This window comes from Grus americana, chromosome 4 (assembly GCF_028858705.1).
Source record: "Grus americana isolate bGruAme1 chromosome 4, bGruAme1.mat, whole genome shotgun sequence".
Lineage (NCBI taxonomy): Eukaryota > Metazoa > Chordata > Aves > Gruiformes > Gruidae > Grus > Grus americana.
Genome location: NC_072855.1, coordinates 54,385,243 through 54,401,350, shown reverse-complemented (window position 1 = coordinate 54,401,350; position 16,108 = coordinate 54,385,243). Strand labels below are relative to the sequence as shown.

The 16,108-nt window shown below is 40.7% G+C and overlaps 1 protein-coding gene across 4 annotated transcripts in view; it reads right to left on the bottom strand.

Annotated features, from left to right (window-relative positions):
• Positions 1 to 16,108, bottom strand: part of DAPP1 (dual adaptor of phosphotyrosine and 3-phosphoinositides 1) — a 23,856-nt gene extending 7,748 nt beyond the window's left edge. For 2 of the 4 annotated variants that reach the window (XR_008576829.1, XR_008576830.1), the window contains exons 1-3: positions 15,934 to 16,102; positions 6,553 to 6,675; positions 3,629 to 3,762 (exon numbers count right to left, since the gene is read on the bottom strand). Coding sequence is in view for 2 of the 4 variants with exons in the window: in XM_054823706.1 (XP_054679681.1) it covers positions 3,629 to 3,762; positions 6,553 to 6,675; positions 15,934 to 15,995 (319 nt within the window). In the remaining 2 variants the exon portion in view is untranslated. Of the gene's footprint in view, positions 1 to 3,628; positions 3,763 to 6,552; positions 6,676 to 15,933 lie in introns of all 4 variants that reach the window. The other 2 variants (XM_054823706.1, XM_054823707.1) reach the window with 2 other exon arrangements.

Here is a 16,108-nt window from a genome sequence, read left to right as displayed (position 1 = left end):
CTGCTTGAACTTTCTTTCCGGTCAGGGCATAACTAGGTAATACAAAACAAATGGAAAGACAGATTTCATAGTTATGGCTGAAATGCTGACCTACACTTTCATTGCATTCATGAAGATGATGTGACTACATACAGGCATTATCACGCCTATTTACGTGCAGCTGTGAAAACTGTAAATATATGGTACCTTTTTAAAACCTTTAAACTTCCTAGTGCTTGCAGGGAATCACTTGACACTTTAAATTCCCTTCCTGCACAGGAGGCTAGCTGGGCGGGTAGGCAGGATGCTAGACAAGATACGAGGTCGTAACAGTCATCTTGGTTTTGCCAACAACCCACTGCTTGCTGCGTAAACCACTTAATCTGTCAGAGCTTCGGATACAGACTTCCTAACAGTAAGCCCATTCCCTTTAACTTTTTTACCATAGCTCTTTCCAGTTAGTAACATTTTTATTACAACCATTCTTTGTTCTCCAAATAAGGTCATGTTTATTGCATGTTCCTGGCAAAAAGCTGCATTCTCAGTAATGAATCCATTACACTATTCACAATAGGGAAGAACCTCATTAAAATATTAACTGCTACACCATCTAATCTCATTCTTTAAAAATAATCTGACAGCATACCAATTGCTGCTCCATTTGCAGTTTATGCTGATAGTGTCAGCTCTTAAAAAGGAGGGATGCTAGAATTGGTAAGACCTTGGACTTGAAACCTACAGGTGATTGAGTAATTTAAAAGTGAAATAAAGTTTAAAGTATATTTTGTAATGGGAAGGGCTATGAAGGGAAGTGGAAAAATTGTATTTGAAGTAACCAACTGAAATCTGTTCGCAGGCACAGGGGGTGTATGCAAATATGATACATTCAATTTGCAGTAGGTGAAAAGTCAAACTCAGATTAATTCTCTTTGGCCTTGCAGAAAAATAATGCTTTATCATTTAAAATGAAATTGAGAACACGCCCATCGCCAGTCTACAGAAACTACTCTTAAGCTATTGCATAGGATTGGAGTACCATCATCCGTACACCATGAATAAAGAGCCCTGTTGCACAACTGGGAGGACTGGTTTAACATTTTATACAATATTTGTTTTCTATCAAGTTCTCCATGCTTTTCTCCACAAAAGATACTTGTACAGAATCATCTGGTAACTGTACAAAAGAACTAGTAAAAGCTACACTGTAGCAAGATGATTCTTGCATGTTTGTATGTGACATCTATTTCTAAGCAAGAATGAGAATTGGTCCCGTTGTTGGAAATGTTAGCTTCAAGTGACTTTGGCTTTTTTGTCTGGGTAATGACTTCAAGTTTGTGTATGTTTTCAAAACAATTTAGGTGAAAAACTGATAAACAAAGCAAACAGGTAAGAATAACACATCAACCTTGTCACTTTGAATAAAGATAAAAATATAGAAATATGATAGTGTATATTGCTTTAACCTTGTTACTGAATAGATTCAGCTTGCCTGTTCAATAAACCATCTCACAGAACACAGTAGCCCAAAATTTCCTTTTAATTATCTGTAGTTCAGACAGAAGTGTACACATTACACTGCAGAAAAATAGATGTGAGTTCATGTAGCAATTTGGAGTGTCAGATGAAGCTGTAGTAAGACAAGGTTTGTTGGGCTTGAAGCACAAACCTGCAGCTGCCCAGTACAAAAGAACCACTGCGCTCCATGGACCAGTTGGCAGGGGTGCAGGGCTATGTATTCAACTACTTATCAAAGAGAGTCTGGTGTGCCTCTCGGATACAAAACTAGCTCCAGTGAGACAAATTTAAATGGAAGACAGATTTTTTCCACTATCTTGTGGGTCTCTGTCTTACAAAATCCTGTCCATAAGCAAGGAGGAGAGGGAAATGCTATCTTGCTTTACTCTTTCAGTCCTGATCTCACAGTGTTTCTACAAAAAATTGTTTCTAAGTATAACAAGGAATAAGAAAAACTGGTCCAACTACTTTCTACTAATGCCTGAGCTACAGGTCGCTTGCTGCTTTTCACTGAAATGAAGTGTGGCCTAGGAAATCAGACTCTGTTGCTGGCCATTCTGCCAACCTGCTGTGTGACCCTGCCTTAGGCTGGTCATTCTGCAACACTGACACTTGACTTAAAGTGGGCTCTGATGAGCCCCTAACCCCTTTTTGGTATAAATCAGTTACCACCCAGGAGAACTTTGACACCTGTATCCGAAGGAACATTGCCTGAGTGCTAACTCTCCCTGTACTGCTATCCATGGTAAGGTGAGGTGGAAGGTTTCTTGATATAATGTTCAAATGGCTTTTCTTATTCTGTAGCACATCCAACTTAAAGAGGTTTCACAGAGCCAGCAGAATCTGATTAGGGAGCTTTAAGGCGAGAAGTGAGCCCATCATTCAGCAGTGTTAATCCAGTCCACAGAGATCACATAACACCAATGCCTTGATTACTAATGTCTGTAACGCATGCAGTGAAGGAATAGGGAAATACAACTTCTATATGTCATCTGAAATCTTCACAGTGTTAGGCCTGTGGGTGCATGTCCGATTTCACAGGGAAAATAGCTTACTGGCACAAAAGATACATGTAGAAACTCTGTGTTTGAACCACTCTTAAAAGCAATTTAAAAAGAGAATGCTTTGAAAGATACAAGTGCTGTATTGACTGTACTGCTGCATTTTTCTTGGGGAAAAAAAATTTGCAAAGCAACTCTTAAATTTAATGCTTGAGTTAAAAGAGCACTGGCGCATATTTAGTGTGTGACATATTACAGTTATTGCATGTGCCAACTGTCATTTAACTAGCCTCTTGCATATATAATTAGTACTACTGTGTGAGTTATTTGCATATACTTTCTACACAGGATACTGAAGTTTTTAGCACTAACGTACTGACACATCTTCAACTCTTACATTTGAAGCTAAACCTAAAACTGGCATTATCATGACAATATGCATTTGTTTCTCCAGGGATTCTGATCTGGTGGTGTTCAACTCACTTGTAGGAATCAAGTTTAATCTTTTTGACTCTTAATTCAGGCAGCACATTGGCTGCTAAAGAAGCTTGTGCTTTTCTCTCTTTTTCTTAAAATCAAGACAAATCACTGTGATGGCAGATGGCATCAGCAGGCTGATCCACTGCAGACAGAAAGGGTGAGGTAATACAAGCCACATTCCCTACAGAAAAGAGGAACATATCCCTGTAGGCTTCTTCCTTGGGTAAAGAATAGTGGAGCTAAACAATTTCAAATCCCCTTTCCATTGGGGGGTTTCAACTGGTTGGGGGATTTCAGCGTCATAGATGAATATTTATTTCCTCACTAAACACCCTGTTTTGGCTTTGCCCTTTTTGGGAAGGTTCTGTTCCTCCCAGTACATGCATATTTTGAAATGCTTCCTTCTCTCTCTGAGAAATCAGAAGGAGCTCAGGTCCCTGGTTAGCAAAAACCCAGTAGTTTGTCTTCAGAGTACTTGAAAGAGGTTTTGAAGAGGAACATCTTAGATACCTGAGGTTAATACAAACGTGAATTTCTGAAGAGAAACACTGCAGCAGTAGATCTACTCAATAACACGTGGGAAGCTCCTTTTACTTAGATCTGTGTGAAGCATGACTACAAGCGTGCTCATACAAACATAGGGCTCTCCTTACCTGTTTCACTTCCAATTAAAGGCTGATTTGCAAAATGCATGACTAATTCCTTCAAGCTAGAAAATTCATTAAATCCAAATTTGAATGAAGTCCCTGTATGTTCAACATGAAAGTGTTTCACAGAATCTTTTCCCCTAAAATAAAAAAAAGGAAAATTTGTCAAGGCATAAATGCCAAAGATAACTGGCATGTACAACACTTAAATAGCAGCTTCCACTACAGGAAATCTGGCCCAGATCACAGGCTGACAATCACAGTTCTAGCAGTAATACTACTTCCATTGTTGTCCCTCACTAATACTCAACACATCTGAGACTTGGATTTATTAAGAAAAATCTAATTGCTGCTTTACAGTTAGATATGATGAAAACCTGGAAAGACCAAGTTAGTTAAATTAACTCTTGTGGCAATCAGTAAAAAGACTCACAAATGAAGTTTACAGCCTTCTGTCTAAGCAGGATGGATAAAGGATATCCCTTTACTTACTGGGCTTTAGTCCTGATGGTGTACCTATATTACTTGGTATATGTCTTACATTTCAGGTAACACCCCAATCTCATTGAAAATGTATTCTTTTTCTCTTTCAAAAATAGGCTGCCTCCTTTTTGCACCCAAACAGGGATTTAATAACCTAACTTTAGATACCTAAGGCTTCAGAATTTGTCTGCTTTGTTTCTTACTCAGACGAATGGTTCTTCTATGGTGGGCACTGTCAAATGTGAACGAGGATCTTTTGTCTGCCAGAAAAGTAACAGCATTTTTTTATGAAAACTGATAGTGTTTAGAGAAATATGCAAGGCCTCACTTCCTGGATAGGCAATTATTTTGACTTCAGAAGACAGCGAAGCAGTTATTGCAAGTATGTCTCCTGTGAAAAAGCTACTTCTGTTAATGTAACTAGCATCCAAAATAGTCCAGAGAAAACTTTGTCTCAGGAAAAATGTATGTAGCAAATAAACTGAAAATATTTTGAAGAAAGGGATTTATGGTGTCTTATTGACACTTCCACAGGTGACTGTAATTTCAAACAGGTATTTAAACAAATATTTATCTTTGAACAGTACTCGTGATATTGTAGAACACGCCTCTATTCACCTCCTGGGTGTTTTGCGTACAGTCAGCTGAGATGCAATGTGTGCAAACCAAGTGCAGGTGCCCGCAACAGCAAGTAGCTGCTGTGACTCCTCTGCAATGACAGGGTTTTCATCTTCTCATTTAATTTCACAAGAAATACAGTGTTGCAATGAGAGCGACTTCTACTCCATTTCCCAGTTTCTTTTTAAAGTCGGCTAATTTAGCTGGGGGAGGGGATTTCAGGCAGTATGTGATTTCTCCTAACTGTCAATAAAAACCTCAGGGATGTCTAAGCATTGTTTCCTTTTAAAATGAACTATAATAATGACTGAAGTTCTTTGTGAGGCAGAGAGTAAAGTAAAAGCTATAGCAGACATCTTAGGAGAGAAAGAAAATGACAGCTAGAATTGCTGAAGTTATCCTTTCTACAAAAATGTATCAGAACAAAATTGAATTACTTATTCTAAAATTAAGTTTTAATATTAGTCAAAAAATGGAAAGGAAAACTTAGAGGTAAACAAACAGTAGAAAATTACTAAAACATTTAAAAACCAAAATCAGTTTTTCAAGGGAGTTGTACCACCAAAAACCTAATGCAACAGAATAAAAGATCAAACTCCAGACTGGGGTATTTGGTTCATATGGTAACGCATTTTGTAACATCACCTTCAGATCTGTCAGGCACCCCCCCCCAAGCTCCTTGTATAAATGGCTGTCTATAGTGGTACTAATTTCAGCAGCGTATGTATAGGCACGCTTGCTCCTGGGTCTTCTGTCAGAGATGACTGAAGCAATTCATATTTGCCTTTTACACCTCTGGAGAACAGGGTATGTGCAAATTGCACTTTCCTCAGTTTCCAAGCAACTACACTTGCAAATTATAACAGCTTCTGGTACTGAATATGCAGAAAGTCACAATTTCAAGGGCATATGCTGTGTTCCTATCTATTAGGGATCATTATACTGATTAAAGTGACTTTAGCTTAAAAAGTTACTGCGATTCTGCTGAGCTGTGGTCATTATTTGTTCAGAGGCTCGTTTCGAGGCAGAAATGAGCTTGAATGCACTAGCTTAAAATTTCACTGTATAGGCTTAATATATCATACAGTTGCCAAAGGCTAAGAACGTATTTAGGGTTGGTTACCTCCACTCTGCTGAAATGCAGGGACTACCTTCTGTGTCTAATGCCCACATCTTTCATGTTGCCTCTCCAAAATACTCTGGCTTCTCTCCTTCTTTGGAGATTCTTTAAATGTGATTCAGTAGTGAAGTACCCAGGCCAGGCTACCTGTGCTCTATATTGGCTGTGTCCTGTGTTCAAACCGGTCATGCATTACTTGCTAAGACTGAGTCCTAGCCCAGAACTGAGGAGTAAAACCATCCAGTCAAACACTGCATCATCCCTCAGAGATGACGGTTCCTATACAGTGATCCAGAAACTGGTGAAGTTATTGCCTATTAAGCGGTATATTCACTACTATCCTCATCATAAAACTTTTCTACTCCCATCAGCTGTTTCTTAAACTCTTGTAACTGCCATACAGATTTTTATCATGCAGACTGAAAATCTACAGTTGATCCATGAAATTATGTTTTTCGCCAATGAGATTAATTCATAGTTTGGAAAAATGAGAGCAATTTTCAAATCCAATCAAATTTTTTTTTTCTTCTTAAAAAATGTCATTCAGCAGGATTACACCGTTAGGAATATATATTAAAATAGTCTGAGCCCTCGGAAAAAATCTGCAGCTCATCTGAATGCATGAGACACACAAACATGGGAGTAAATGAAGATTTTAAAACTGCTAGCTGTGTGGCATTAGATAAATTCACTTCTGTCCATACTCTACCTTACAGAGAGGGAGTACAAATCTTCTCTTTCATTACTCTTCCTCAAGAGGTAGCTTCCATCCTGCCCATTGGAAAGCAGCAGCGCTTCTGCTGCATGTCGGGTAAGATTATCGTGATACCACCTGGGAAGACACAAGGGGTTAAAGCATCATTCGCTCAGCTCTTAACTGACAGCTTCTGTTGCATTACGGAGATGAGTTAAAGGACTGCAACTAACACTGCTACAGTTTTGAGTTACCATCCTTCTCACAAGCACCCACTGGTTATGCAGAACTGTGTCCCTCTCAGCAGCCTCCTTTCCACACACTCAGAAAACTATTTTTTTGTTAACTACAAAGTTGTGTACAAACAGCTGACAGTTTGCTGAATCTAAAAAGCCTTGCAAATTCTACTTGCATGAGCAACAAATTACCCAGGTCTATGCTGACAAGGTGAAAGCAATTTTTAGGGGGTATGCAGGATCCTTTGTCTATTTTCAGAATCTGTACTTCCTGACATATCTACATGCTTTGGTACACTTCCTCTTTTGGGGCAAACAGGCAACACTTAAACCCCTCCCAAACTCTGTTTTTCCTGCAACTCGGTTCATCTGCATTGCTAAAATCCACAATTAAATACATTTGCTTAAGCTTAACATTTTCATTTGAAGTATAACCTTTTTGGAAGAAGGAACAGAGGAAGGGACCAAAATTAATTGACAGAATTTGAAGTGAAAATTTAGGAAATCTCGCCATTGTTGCCACTTGGCCGTACGTGGTTGGAGCGATGCAGGAAAACACCTAAATGCCTGCTTTGCTTAACTTCAGCTAAAACTAGCTTCATTAGTTTTTTAAAATGAAAAATTCCACAAGGGATCCAGAGAAAAAAAATCCTGCAAAGAAGATCATGAAATGTTGTTTACAGCTTCATTTCCATCCAGAATGATCCGCAATAGAAACACCCGATTTCTTTCAAGAGAAAAGAATCTCATTCGAAATGATCCTGAGACTGAACACAAAAAAAAGCTGCAGCCAGAAAAGGCTGGAGTGCCAATCCTGTAAGGCATGCTGTGTGCAGATATCAACCATAGTTATACGCACACACCAGAACCTCTGGTGCAGAAGGAGTAGGGGTGACTGTACCCAGGGCACAGCTCTGCAGGGAGCAAGCTTCTCTCGTCTGTATGCGGAGTGGTGTCCAGTCTCCTTCCCCTTCCCTTAAACTCTGTGTGAGATTGTAGTATGGGGTCAGACTATTACCGTTTCAGCCAGAGAAATACAGTTAGCTGAAAGCAGAAGTTTGATCACAGCGCTTCCCGGCATTTGTATCATGGCAGTCTTCAAACTGAAATGAGGTGTAATTGTATACTCTTCCTTCTTATCTGTTCATCGCAAGTTGCTACTAAACTTAGCATCTCCCACAAAGTTTTAACTCTGAATTTAGATGTCTGCCTATTTGAAAGGCCAGCTGGCTGATAAATTGCTTTGTGAGAGACTCCAGATCGTTAGCCCTGTGGAAGACAAGATCCATGTGAAACTCAATACAGGCAGGGTATTGCTGTTTTGGGTCTAGAACGTGCTCCGTGGACCATCCACACAGTCAAATAAAATAATGAATATTTAAAGATCAAAGTGTCATCCTCTGAAACACCTGCTAGCCAAAATTCGCTTTGGGATTAACTGCCCAAGTAAGTAACAGTCAAAGGTCAGATCTGTCCTGATGTGATGAGGATCATATCAGCATGCACACTTGGCTGGACCTACAGCTGAGAAGGCAATGCTGTTTGGGGTGGAATTTCATAACACGTCTTCTCTAACTTCTGTGCAAAAGAAATGTATGTTGAGAAAATCTGTAAGTGGTCACTTTCATAAAGGTGGTGTATTCAGTTTGAGGTTGCTCATAAGTACACTGTTACCTTATTTATAAAAAGCCTTTTACTAAGTCACTTAAGTTTAAAAAAATGTTGTGCTTAAATCCACTCTCTCTTTACACATAAAAGCCAGTGACTAATGAAATTTTACCACTAGGAAAAAAAAAATATACCAACCAAAAGCCAACAACAGAAACCCACCCACTTAATTGGGACAATAATAATGTTTTAAAGGGCAATCTTAAATCTTTGCTGACAAGGTTGCACCACACTTCTCGCCTAAATATGCTGTCTCAGACAAAAATTCCTCAAATGTTACTGTGCTCCTCTTGCTCAGCTTAAAAAGTAGAAGTGGATGTGAGAAAATAATACAGATCTTAGTGCCAAAGTAATTGTGTTATATGTAACTTTTTTTTTCTCCTCCTGACTGTCACAGATGGTTCAATCAGTAACAACTGTCAGGTTATTTGGATATTCCACTGTGAAAATGGTCACTCAAAATTTGTAGCAATTGCATGAATGCAGGTAAAATTTTAAAATGCTGTGTAAAATTCAGCATTTTCACACAGACCACCAGGAAGATAAATAAATACACACCTATGCAAAGAGTCTGCTCTCCCAATCAAGCCTGCCTGATGACACAAATACAAGTAAACAGGACTAAAAAGAAACCCAGACAGCCATTTGGTTAGACATTACTAGATACACTTCAGTTAAATTTAAGTATTTGTCAGAGGGAGAATCCTTCTATTTATCTTGTTTATAAAAATCTTTTAGACAGTTCTTTGAAAATTGCAGGTGAATCAAGGTGGGAAACAGGGCTCATTTCACAAGACACTGTAAAGGGTGGTCACTTTTAGCTTAAGCTTTGGTTGTCTTCTGAGTGATACCTGGGGGAGGAAACCGTTGATAGAAAACATAATGCAAGAAGGTAGATACAATATGGAAACAAGAAATTAATGAAATCAAAAGGCTTTACAAACACCCATCTGTTTGAAGCCCCTAGCAAGTCCTTCAAAAAGCTGAATTGTCTTAACTCTTTCATTTTGAACCGTGGTGCATAACTTGCCTATTGGGCTGTTTCTGAAGGTCCTTCCAAATGTCATCTTTATTTGACCCAACTTAGAGAGTCTTGTATTCACTACAAAAAAATCCAGAAATATGTCCTGTAATTTGACATTTGTCAGACTGAAAATCACCAGTAGTATAGAAATTGCCTGGGGTTGCTGATTCAGATTTCTCTGAATAAACACAAGAAGAAAGATACAGGAAAGTCCTTCCGCTTCGGAGCCGCTTCTGCTGGGTGCCCTTGGCCTTGCGTGCCCTTCTGTCTCAAATACATATGTACTTTGGGGAGAGTTTTCTAATTATTTCATTTCTCCCATAAAAAAATTCTGCATGCTCCCCTTTTTGGATTCCTTATCGCCAATTTGACTAGTGATCTCAGTTTCAGAGTTTATAATTGCTGTCATTTATCCATTCTCGTTACTTTAACTTTGTCCTAAATTACATTAAATCTCTTTATCTCATACATGTACATGTTTGTGTCGTCCATGTGTGTTCTTGAAGGACCACGCCATTCTTCCCGCTCTTTGGAGTAGAAGAGTCTCCTGGGCCCACGAAAGCATGTCCTAAGATGGGTGCACAGCCCTAGTGAGATTACCTGTGTTTCTCTTTGGAAAATAAAGCATGTTCAGAAATCAGCCTACGCTTTAGATCAGAGTGCATCAGTGACAGAGTAGGAAGGGCTTTACTGACATTGCTGTTAAGGAGGAGAAAGAAATGAGACACACAGTGTCCTAGAGAACCAAAACTCATCAGAGCATGTAGCCCTGCCCTAAGGATCTGCCTACCCACTCACCAGTGGGGTGCCCCATGGAGTAAGCTGGTGGCTGCCATGGTACAAGCCATGTCTATGCTGGCCAGCCATAGCACTGCAGCTGTGCTAATCATCACAACTCCAGAGTAGGACACACGTTAAAATCTCTTCTTTCATTAAGATCTCTGCATTGTTAATGCAGTGACTAGACCTCCCTACACAGTGGTGATGATCAGGAATATGTTACTGCAATGTTTGGGGTGGAAAACTCCCTCTTCAGGCAAGAACATCATCCTCAAAATGTTCATTAGTTCTTTAACAACCTGAGCTGTTTCAAAGAAAAATGTTAATGAAACTTCATTTCTATGTCCACTGCAGATCAGACGGCCCTTAAGCATGGCATCTGTCATTTCTGATAATGCTGTTGACAAAGAAACCATATGGATGTTTTGCAAAACATTTCTGCCTGTGTAAAGAGGGGCTGGTGAATAAACCTGTAGCTGGCATCAGGTGGATTAACTTTTTAACAATACTGGAATGCACAAGGAACGCAAACACTCATCCATGGTTAACTGAAGGATGAATGTTGAGTGACTTGGATAATTCTCTTCTCAGCCATTTCTATGTGCAAACTGTGTAACACCCAGTAGCAACACTCGCTTTTCTTCCTCATAACAATGAAAGATAGTGCCAGAAGAGAGCACAGCTGGAAGTTCTGACTGCCATTTGTTTTTAGTGTCTGGAGTGATAACTCTAGAGGTATCCCTAGCTATGAGATAAATGCAGTAGGCAGAGGTTACACTTATTTTTTGTGTCCTTATCAGATTGTGTGGGCAGATAGTTATAGCCCGGATAGAGTTAAAAACTGTGTGCGTGTTTAGCTTGCTTTTGTAAAGAGTCAGGCAATTCAAAGTTCCTTCTCTGAAGCAGGAAGGAGATTCTTAGTATTCAGCTGGGTGATCTCTTTGCTCCCTTCCCAGAAGCTCCCTCCCCTACCGCACAAGGTACAGTACTGCTTGTGCTCCTCAGTGGGTGACCGTCCCCGTGGAAAGCACCTTGGCTGCCTGAGCTGCAGGAGCCAAGCAGAAACACAGCAAATCTAATTCATCTCTCGTCCATCTCTGAAAAGGAACAGAGATCCACATTAGGGGGCAGATGGTCCAGATGTGCTATCAGTAGGACTTCAATATTATTCAGAGCAGTTAGTTATCCTAGGTTGCTTTTTTGTGGTGGTAGATGTTGGCAGGTTTTGCACTTTTTTCATATTAAAAAATATCTTCTACCACAATGAGTTGAATTTTCTTACACTTTGAAACTATACGCTAGCCTCAAAGATGTATTCCCATTTTTAGGTTAAAGGAGTAGTACAAGGTACCACTTGATGGAGTGAGCGAGAAAGCCCTGAGTTAACTCCTTTGGCTGGACGCAATGCTCTTCACATGCCTGTACTCCAAAAAAGACTCTACAAAATAGCCTCACTAGTTCTCTATTCTCTGCATGCTGGATTTCAGGAATTTCCAGATCATATCTGTCAAGTTTTGGGGGTTTTTTTAAATTTTTTTTTTATTTTAACTTTTTTCCCAATATCAAACCCTAGAAGCATTACCTATCATCTGAAAATCACAAAGGGCTCTCTACCTCACATCAGTAAAAGTGAGGTTTTGGCAATGTTTTTACTGGTGCATGAGTTGACAGAGCTCTGGAGAACCTACAAAAGGATGAGAATGCTAAGACATAAGTTACAGGTGGCATACAACAAAAATTGGTTATTTATTAGACATCCTTACAATGTGTCACACTGAAACACTTAATCACACACCTATGTAAAGTCCTTTGTTGGAATACAAAGGTGTCATTTCATAGGAAAAATAATTTAAAAATAGAAATATGAGGAAGTAACATCAGCGTATCCAACCTTAAAGTTCATGTCTTCTAACCGTAGGCTTTCACTAGTTCAGCTTCTGCTTTTCACTTCCATTTTCTCTCCTCCTCTCAACTGCCTTTGTTCTGATTTTCACCCATTTCTTTTGCCCACTTTCTAGCCGTTGTAATTTTGCCCTTGTTTACATTAGAAATATAGATGAAGAAAAAAATTCTTATGACCATTTGCTCTGTCCCAGCCATTCAAGTTCCTCAATTCCCCAATTTTACCATTATCTGATCTAGGCTCGTGGCCTAATTTCTTTTCTGTTACTAAAACAAAGCATGAAGCGTATTGTCCAGTCTTACAAATACCCTCTGTCATGGTATTGTCAAACCTGGAGCTGGAGAAACATAAAAGCTGTGCTGCAAGGGACGACAATGCTCAGACTGCCAAAGGAAAAAGGCTACAAAAACTTGTTTCCTCTTGCCCTGTTCCTTTCACCTCCAAAAGACAAACAGTGTCACCCAAGCTATGCTATGTTGGGACGGAAGCTGTTACCAGACCAGCCTATAATTACTCGGATGACAAGATATTCTACATTCTCAACTCTTGCGCAAATAATGTGAACTGCGACGTGGAATTCCCCAAACTCACATTATACGTGATCAACTACAGGAGTTTCACACTGCAGTGTGCAGGCTGTCCTTTTAGCGGTAACAGCAATAAATGCAATTGGAAAGAAGGGCTGACTCCAGGAATAGCCGGAGACACCTTCAAAGAAGAATCAAGATGTCAGTTTCCTTTTCCTTTAAGCCAAGATGGTTTTGTCTCTTTTGACAAACTTCAGTGCTCCATTTTAAATATTTTGGTACATTTAGGGAAGAAGTTAATGAATGAGGTACATGTTTTTAACAATGTGTTCTGATTTTGATCTTCCTTTTCATTAGGCATTATTTCTACCTATAAACACCTTAACAATGAAGCTGACAGTAATCTGAATTTTCACTTTGAGCACTTCATTGTTTGACCACCCAAACTCTCCAAATAAATAAGTCACCATCTTCCCCTAGAATGAATGAAATAGTTTTTTTAAAAAAAAGCGCCAAACTCATCACTCTTAAAAGGTCAGAAAGTCCATCTTTATAAATATACTGTAAAAAAAAAAAATCCAATCGGATAAACAGCTGTAGATATATCTAGATCTTTCAGTGACTGTGATAGTCCCTGATGATAACTGGGATTGTTGAATCTTATTTCTTGATCTGTTTTTGTGACAGATGGCATACCTCTAGAGCAGGGGTAAAATAAAGATGGAGTTTGCACATACTGATTTTTTTTTTCCCCTCCCTCCTGCCTTGCTCTCAACCAGCTCCAATATTCTCAGTGTAATTACAGGAATATTAATTGAGAACAGTGCAGCAAATACCAGGTCCTCCAAACCTAGAAGAGAGTCAGATAGGTTTTACACTGTACACTTGTCTACATTGCTATCATCTTTCCATTTTGATGACCAACTGACCTGGCAAACTATGAGGATATCCTGGTACTCAGCCTCCTTTCTCTTAAGAGTAAAGAAAAAGTGCTTCCCATTTCACACTGCTTTAAACCTCCTCCAACTTCTTTGATTTTTGCACAGTAAAGCAGAAGCTCTAAAACAACCTGCTTCAAATTTTCAAATTTCCCCCCAAAGGTATGTGAATATCAAAGTTGCTCCTCATTTGAATGACCCTTGTCTGTGCTGGTCTTTACTATGGCAATGACATATATTCCTCACCAGAACTGGGTGTCAGTTGTGCTAGATACTATATCGAGTGTAAGGGGAACTCAGCACTGTGATAGCACCAGGGCCTAAGTTTAGGATAAAAACCCCTTGTAGTGGCTGAGAATTTAATGTTATGGTCTGGAGAGTGACACACCCACTTCTCACAGCTGAAAAAGTATTTACATTAAGAGATCTTTTGGACTATGCTACCAGAATGTTTGGTGTGTGAGAGCTTCTTTTTCCTCTTTAGAAAAAAGAAGAAAGAAAAAGTGGCTTTAGTACTAGCCAAAAAAAGGGCTTTGTTTAATGATTTGAAGGGAATCTTTGGCATTCCTTACTCACATTTAATGCATTTAACTCAACACACTGCCCTGAGGAGATGTGTAGTATTTTGTGGTAGGCTGAAAAGTTTAGGTTTTCCATTGAAGTGGAAATAAAATAAAGAAGCTACAGCTTTAAATATGCATATTTCTAGCCTTCTCATTTGTAGTCTTTCCTTCTCACCGGTACCACATCACGTACCACCACATCATGCTGCAGTCCTACAAGATCATCTATGAGGACAAACTCCTTGCCAACCAGCAAGGCTGTTTATAAGCACAAGTTATTGGCATCAATCAACTCAGATCATATAGTCTAAATGAATAAAAGTCTGGTAATTGGAAATCATGATCATGCTTCCCAAAGGAGCTGTAACTCTTTATTTTTCTTTTTTTTTTTTTTTTGATACTTTTTTAGTATGAGCGTAATCTTACAGATGTAAAGGAAAAATATCTAATGGCTGCTCTGGGTACCACTGCAAAGTGACTTCATTTCATATTTGTTAGATGCTTCAGTAACAGGCATTTCATTAACAGGTTCTTCTAAACATGGGAAAATATTAGCAGTGTGGAGATAGTAATTCCAAGTCTCTTTGTTGCACTCCAATTTCTTCGCTAAGTGAATTAATCACAAAAATAAACAATGAGTTGGTCCTTATCCATGAGTACTCAGGAAGCAAAAAAACCTTTAATTTTTTTTAACAATTCTTTTTGAATGCAGAGGTGACACCAGAGCCTTTTTGCTCCATCAGTATCTTCACTGGCCTTTCTTCTGCTATGTCTCCCCTTTGCTTTACTGCCACCAATCCTTCTCTCCCTGGCCTCCCTGTGCCCACCTGTGTTGTTCCTCCAGCCCATGTTTCTTCTCACCCATGGCAATGCTGCTGGTGAAAAAGCAACCCAAGCCTTCCTCCTGTAAAGTAACTGGCAGACAAAATGGGCAAGTCACGTCGAACAGGGAACGAGGTCTGTTGCGACTTGCGGCCTTCCTTTTTGCTCCTCGGGTTTTGCTTTTGAGTGATGGTGACATCCTCACAATGGCTGCGAACCGTCCACTGCTCTCACTCCTGCGGCTTCCTTGGGAAGCCCACTGCCTCCCAGGGCCCAGCAAGGAGCAGCTGGCGTGGTGGCTGGGACAGCAGCCCTCTGGGCCAGGGCCCAGGCCAAGCTATGAGAAGATGGCCGAAGGGATGGCGCAGCTCTGCAGCCGAGGAGGACAGGCAGCTCTGAGGACAAGCTCTGGGTTTGGTGCTGCCTTGAGACGCAGGTAAGGGATGCAGCACAACCCGGGCTTTTCCCGATGGAAGTTTCAACATCGCAGAGCTTCTCTGAGTGAAGCTGTATCTCCCTGCCTCTAACTCTCCAATATATTTGAAATGCCTGCCTGCGCTCTAGTTTTGCTAACTACTATTTATTTCTCCCACTCACCTGTGGCACACCAGCATCCTCTGTACACGGGAGTCTGCCAGCCTCTCAAACCCACCACAGGGATGAGGCGCTGGGCTTTTCTGAGGGGCTGCACACCATGCATGGAGCCCTTTGGCGGCTTGTTAAACCCCAGTTTATCTTATTCCTCATTTCATTACCAAATTCAGCAGCAAGAACCAGCAGCTCTCAACCTGTCATCTCCCGTCGGGTGGCCCGGCACCAGCCGAGGGCCGCCATTTCGCGCGGGGACCCCCGGACCCCTCAGCCGCCCCCGGGGTTGGGTGGCGGCCGCCATTTCGTTGGGGGACCCCCGCGGCGCCGCCCCGACCGCCGCTTACCCGAGCGTTTCAAGCTCCTCGTCCAGCGGCGCGGACGGACGCGGATCCCGGCGCTGGGTCATCGTCCCGCCGCGGCTCTCCGCCTCCGTCCCGCCGGGGGACAACGGGTGCCCCCGGCCGGCTCGGCGGGCCACCTCGGAAGTGCGCGGACGGGGCGGCGGCGGGGCGGCACCTC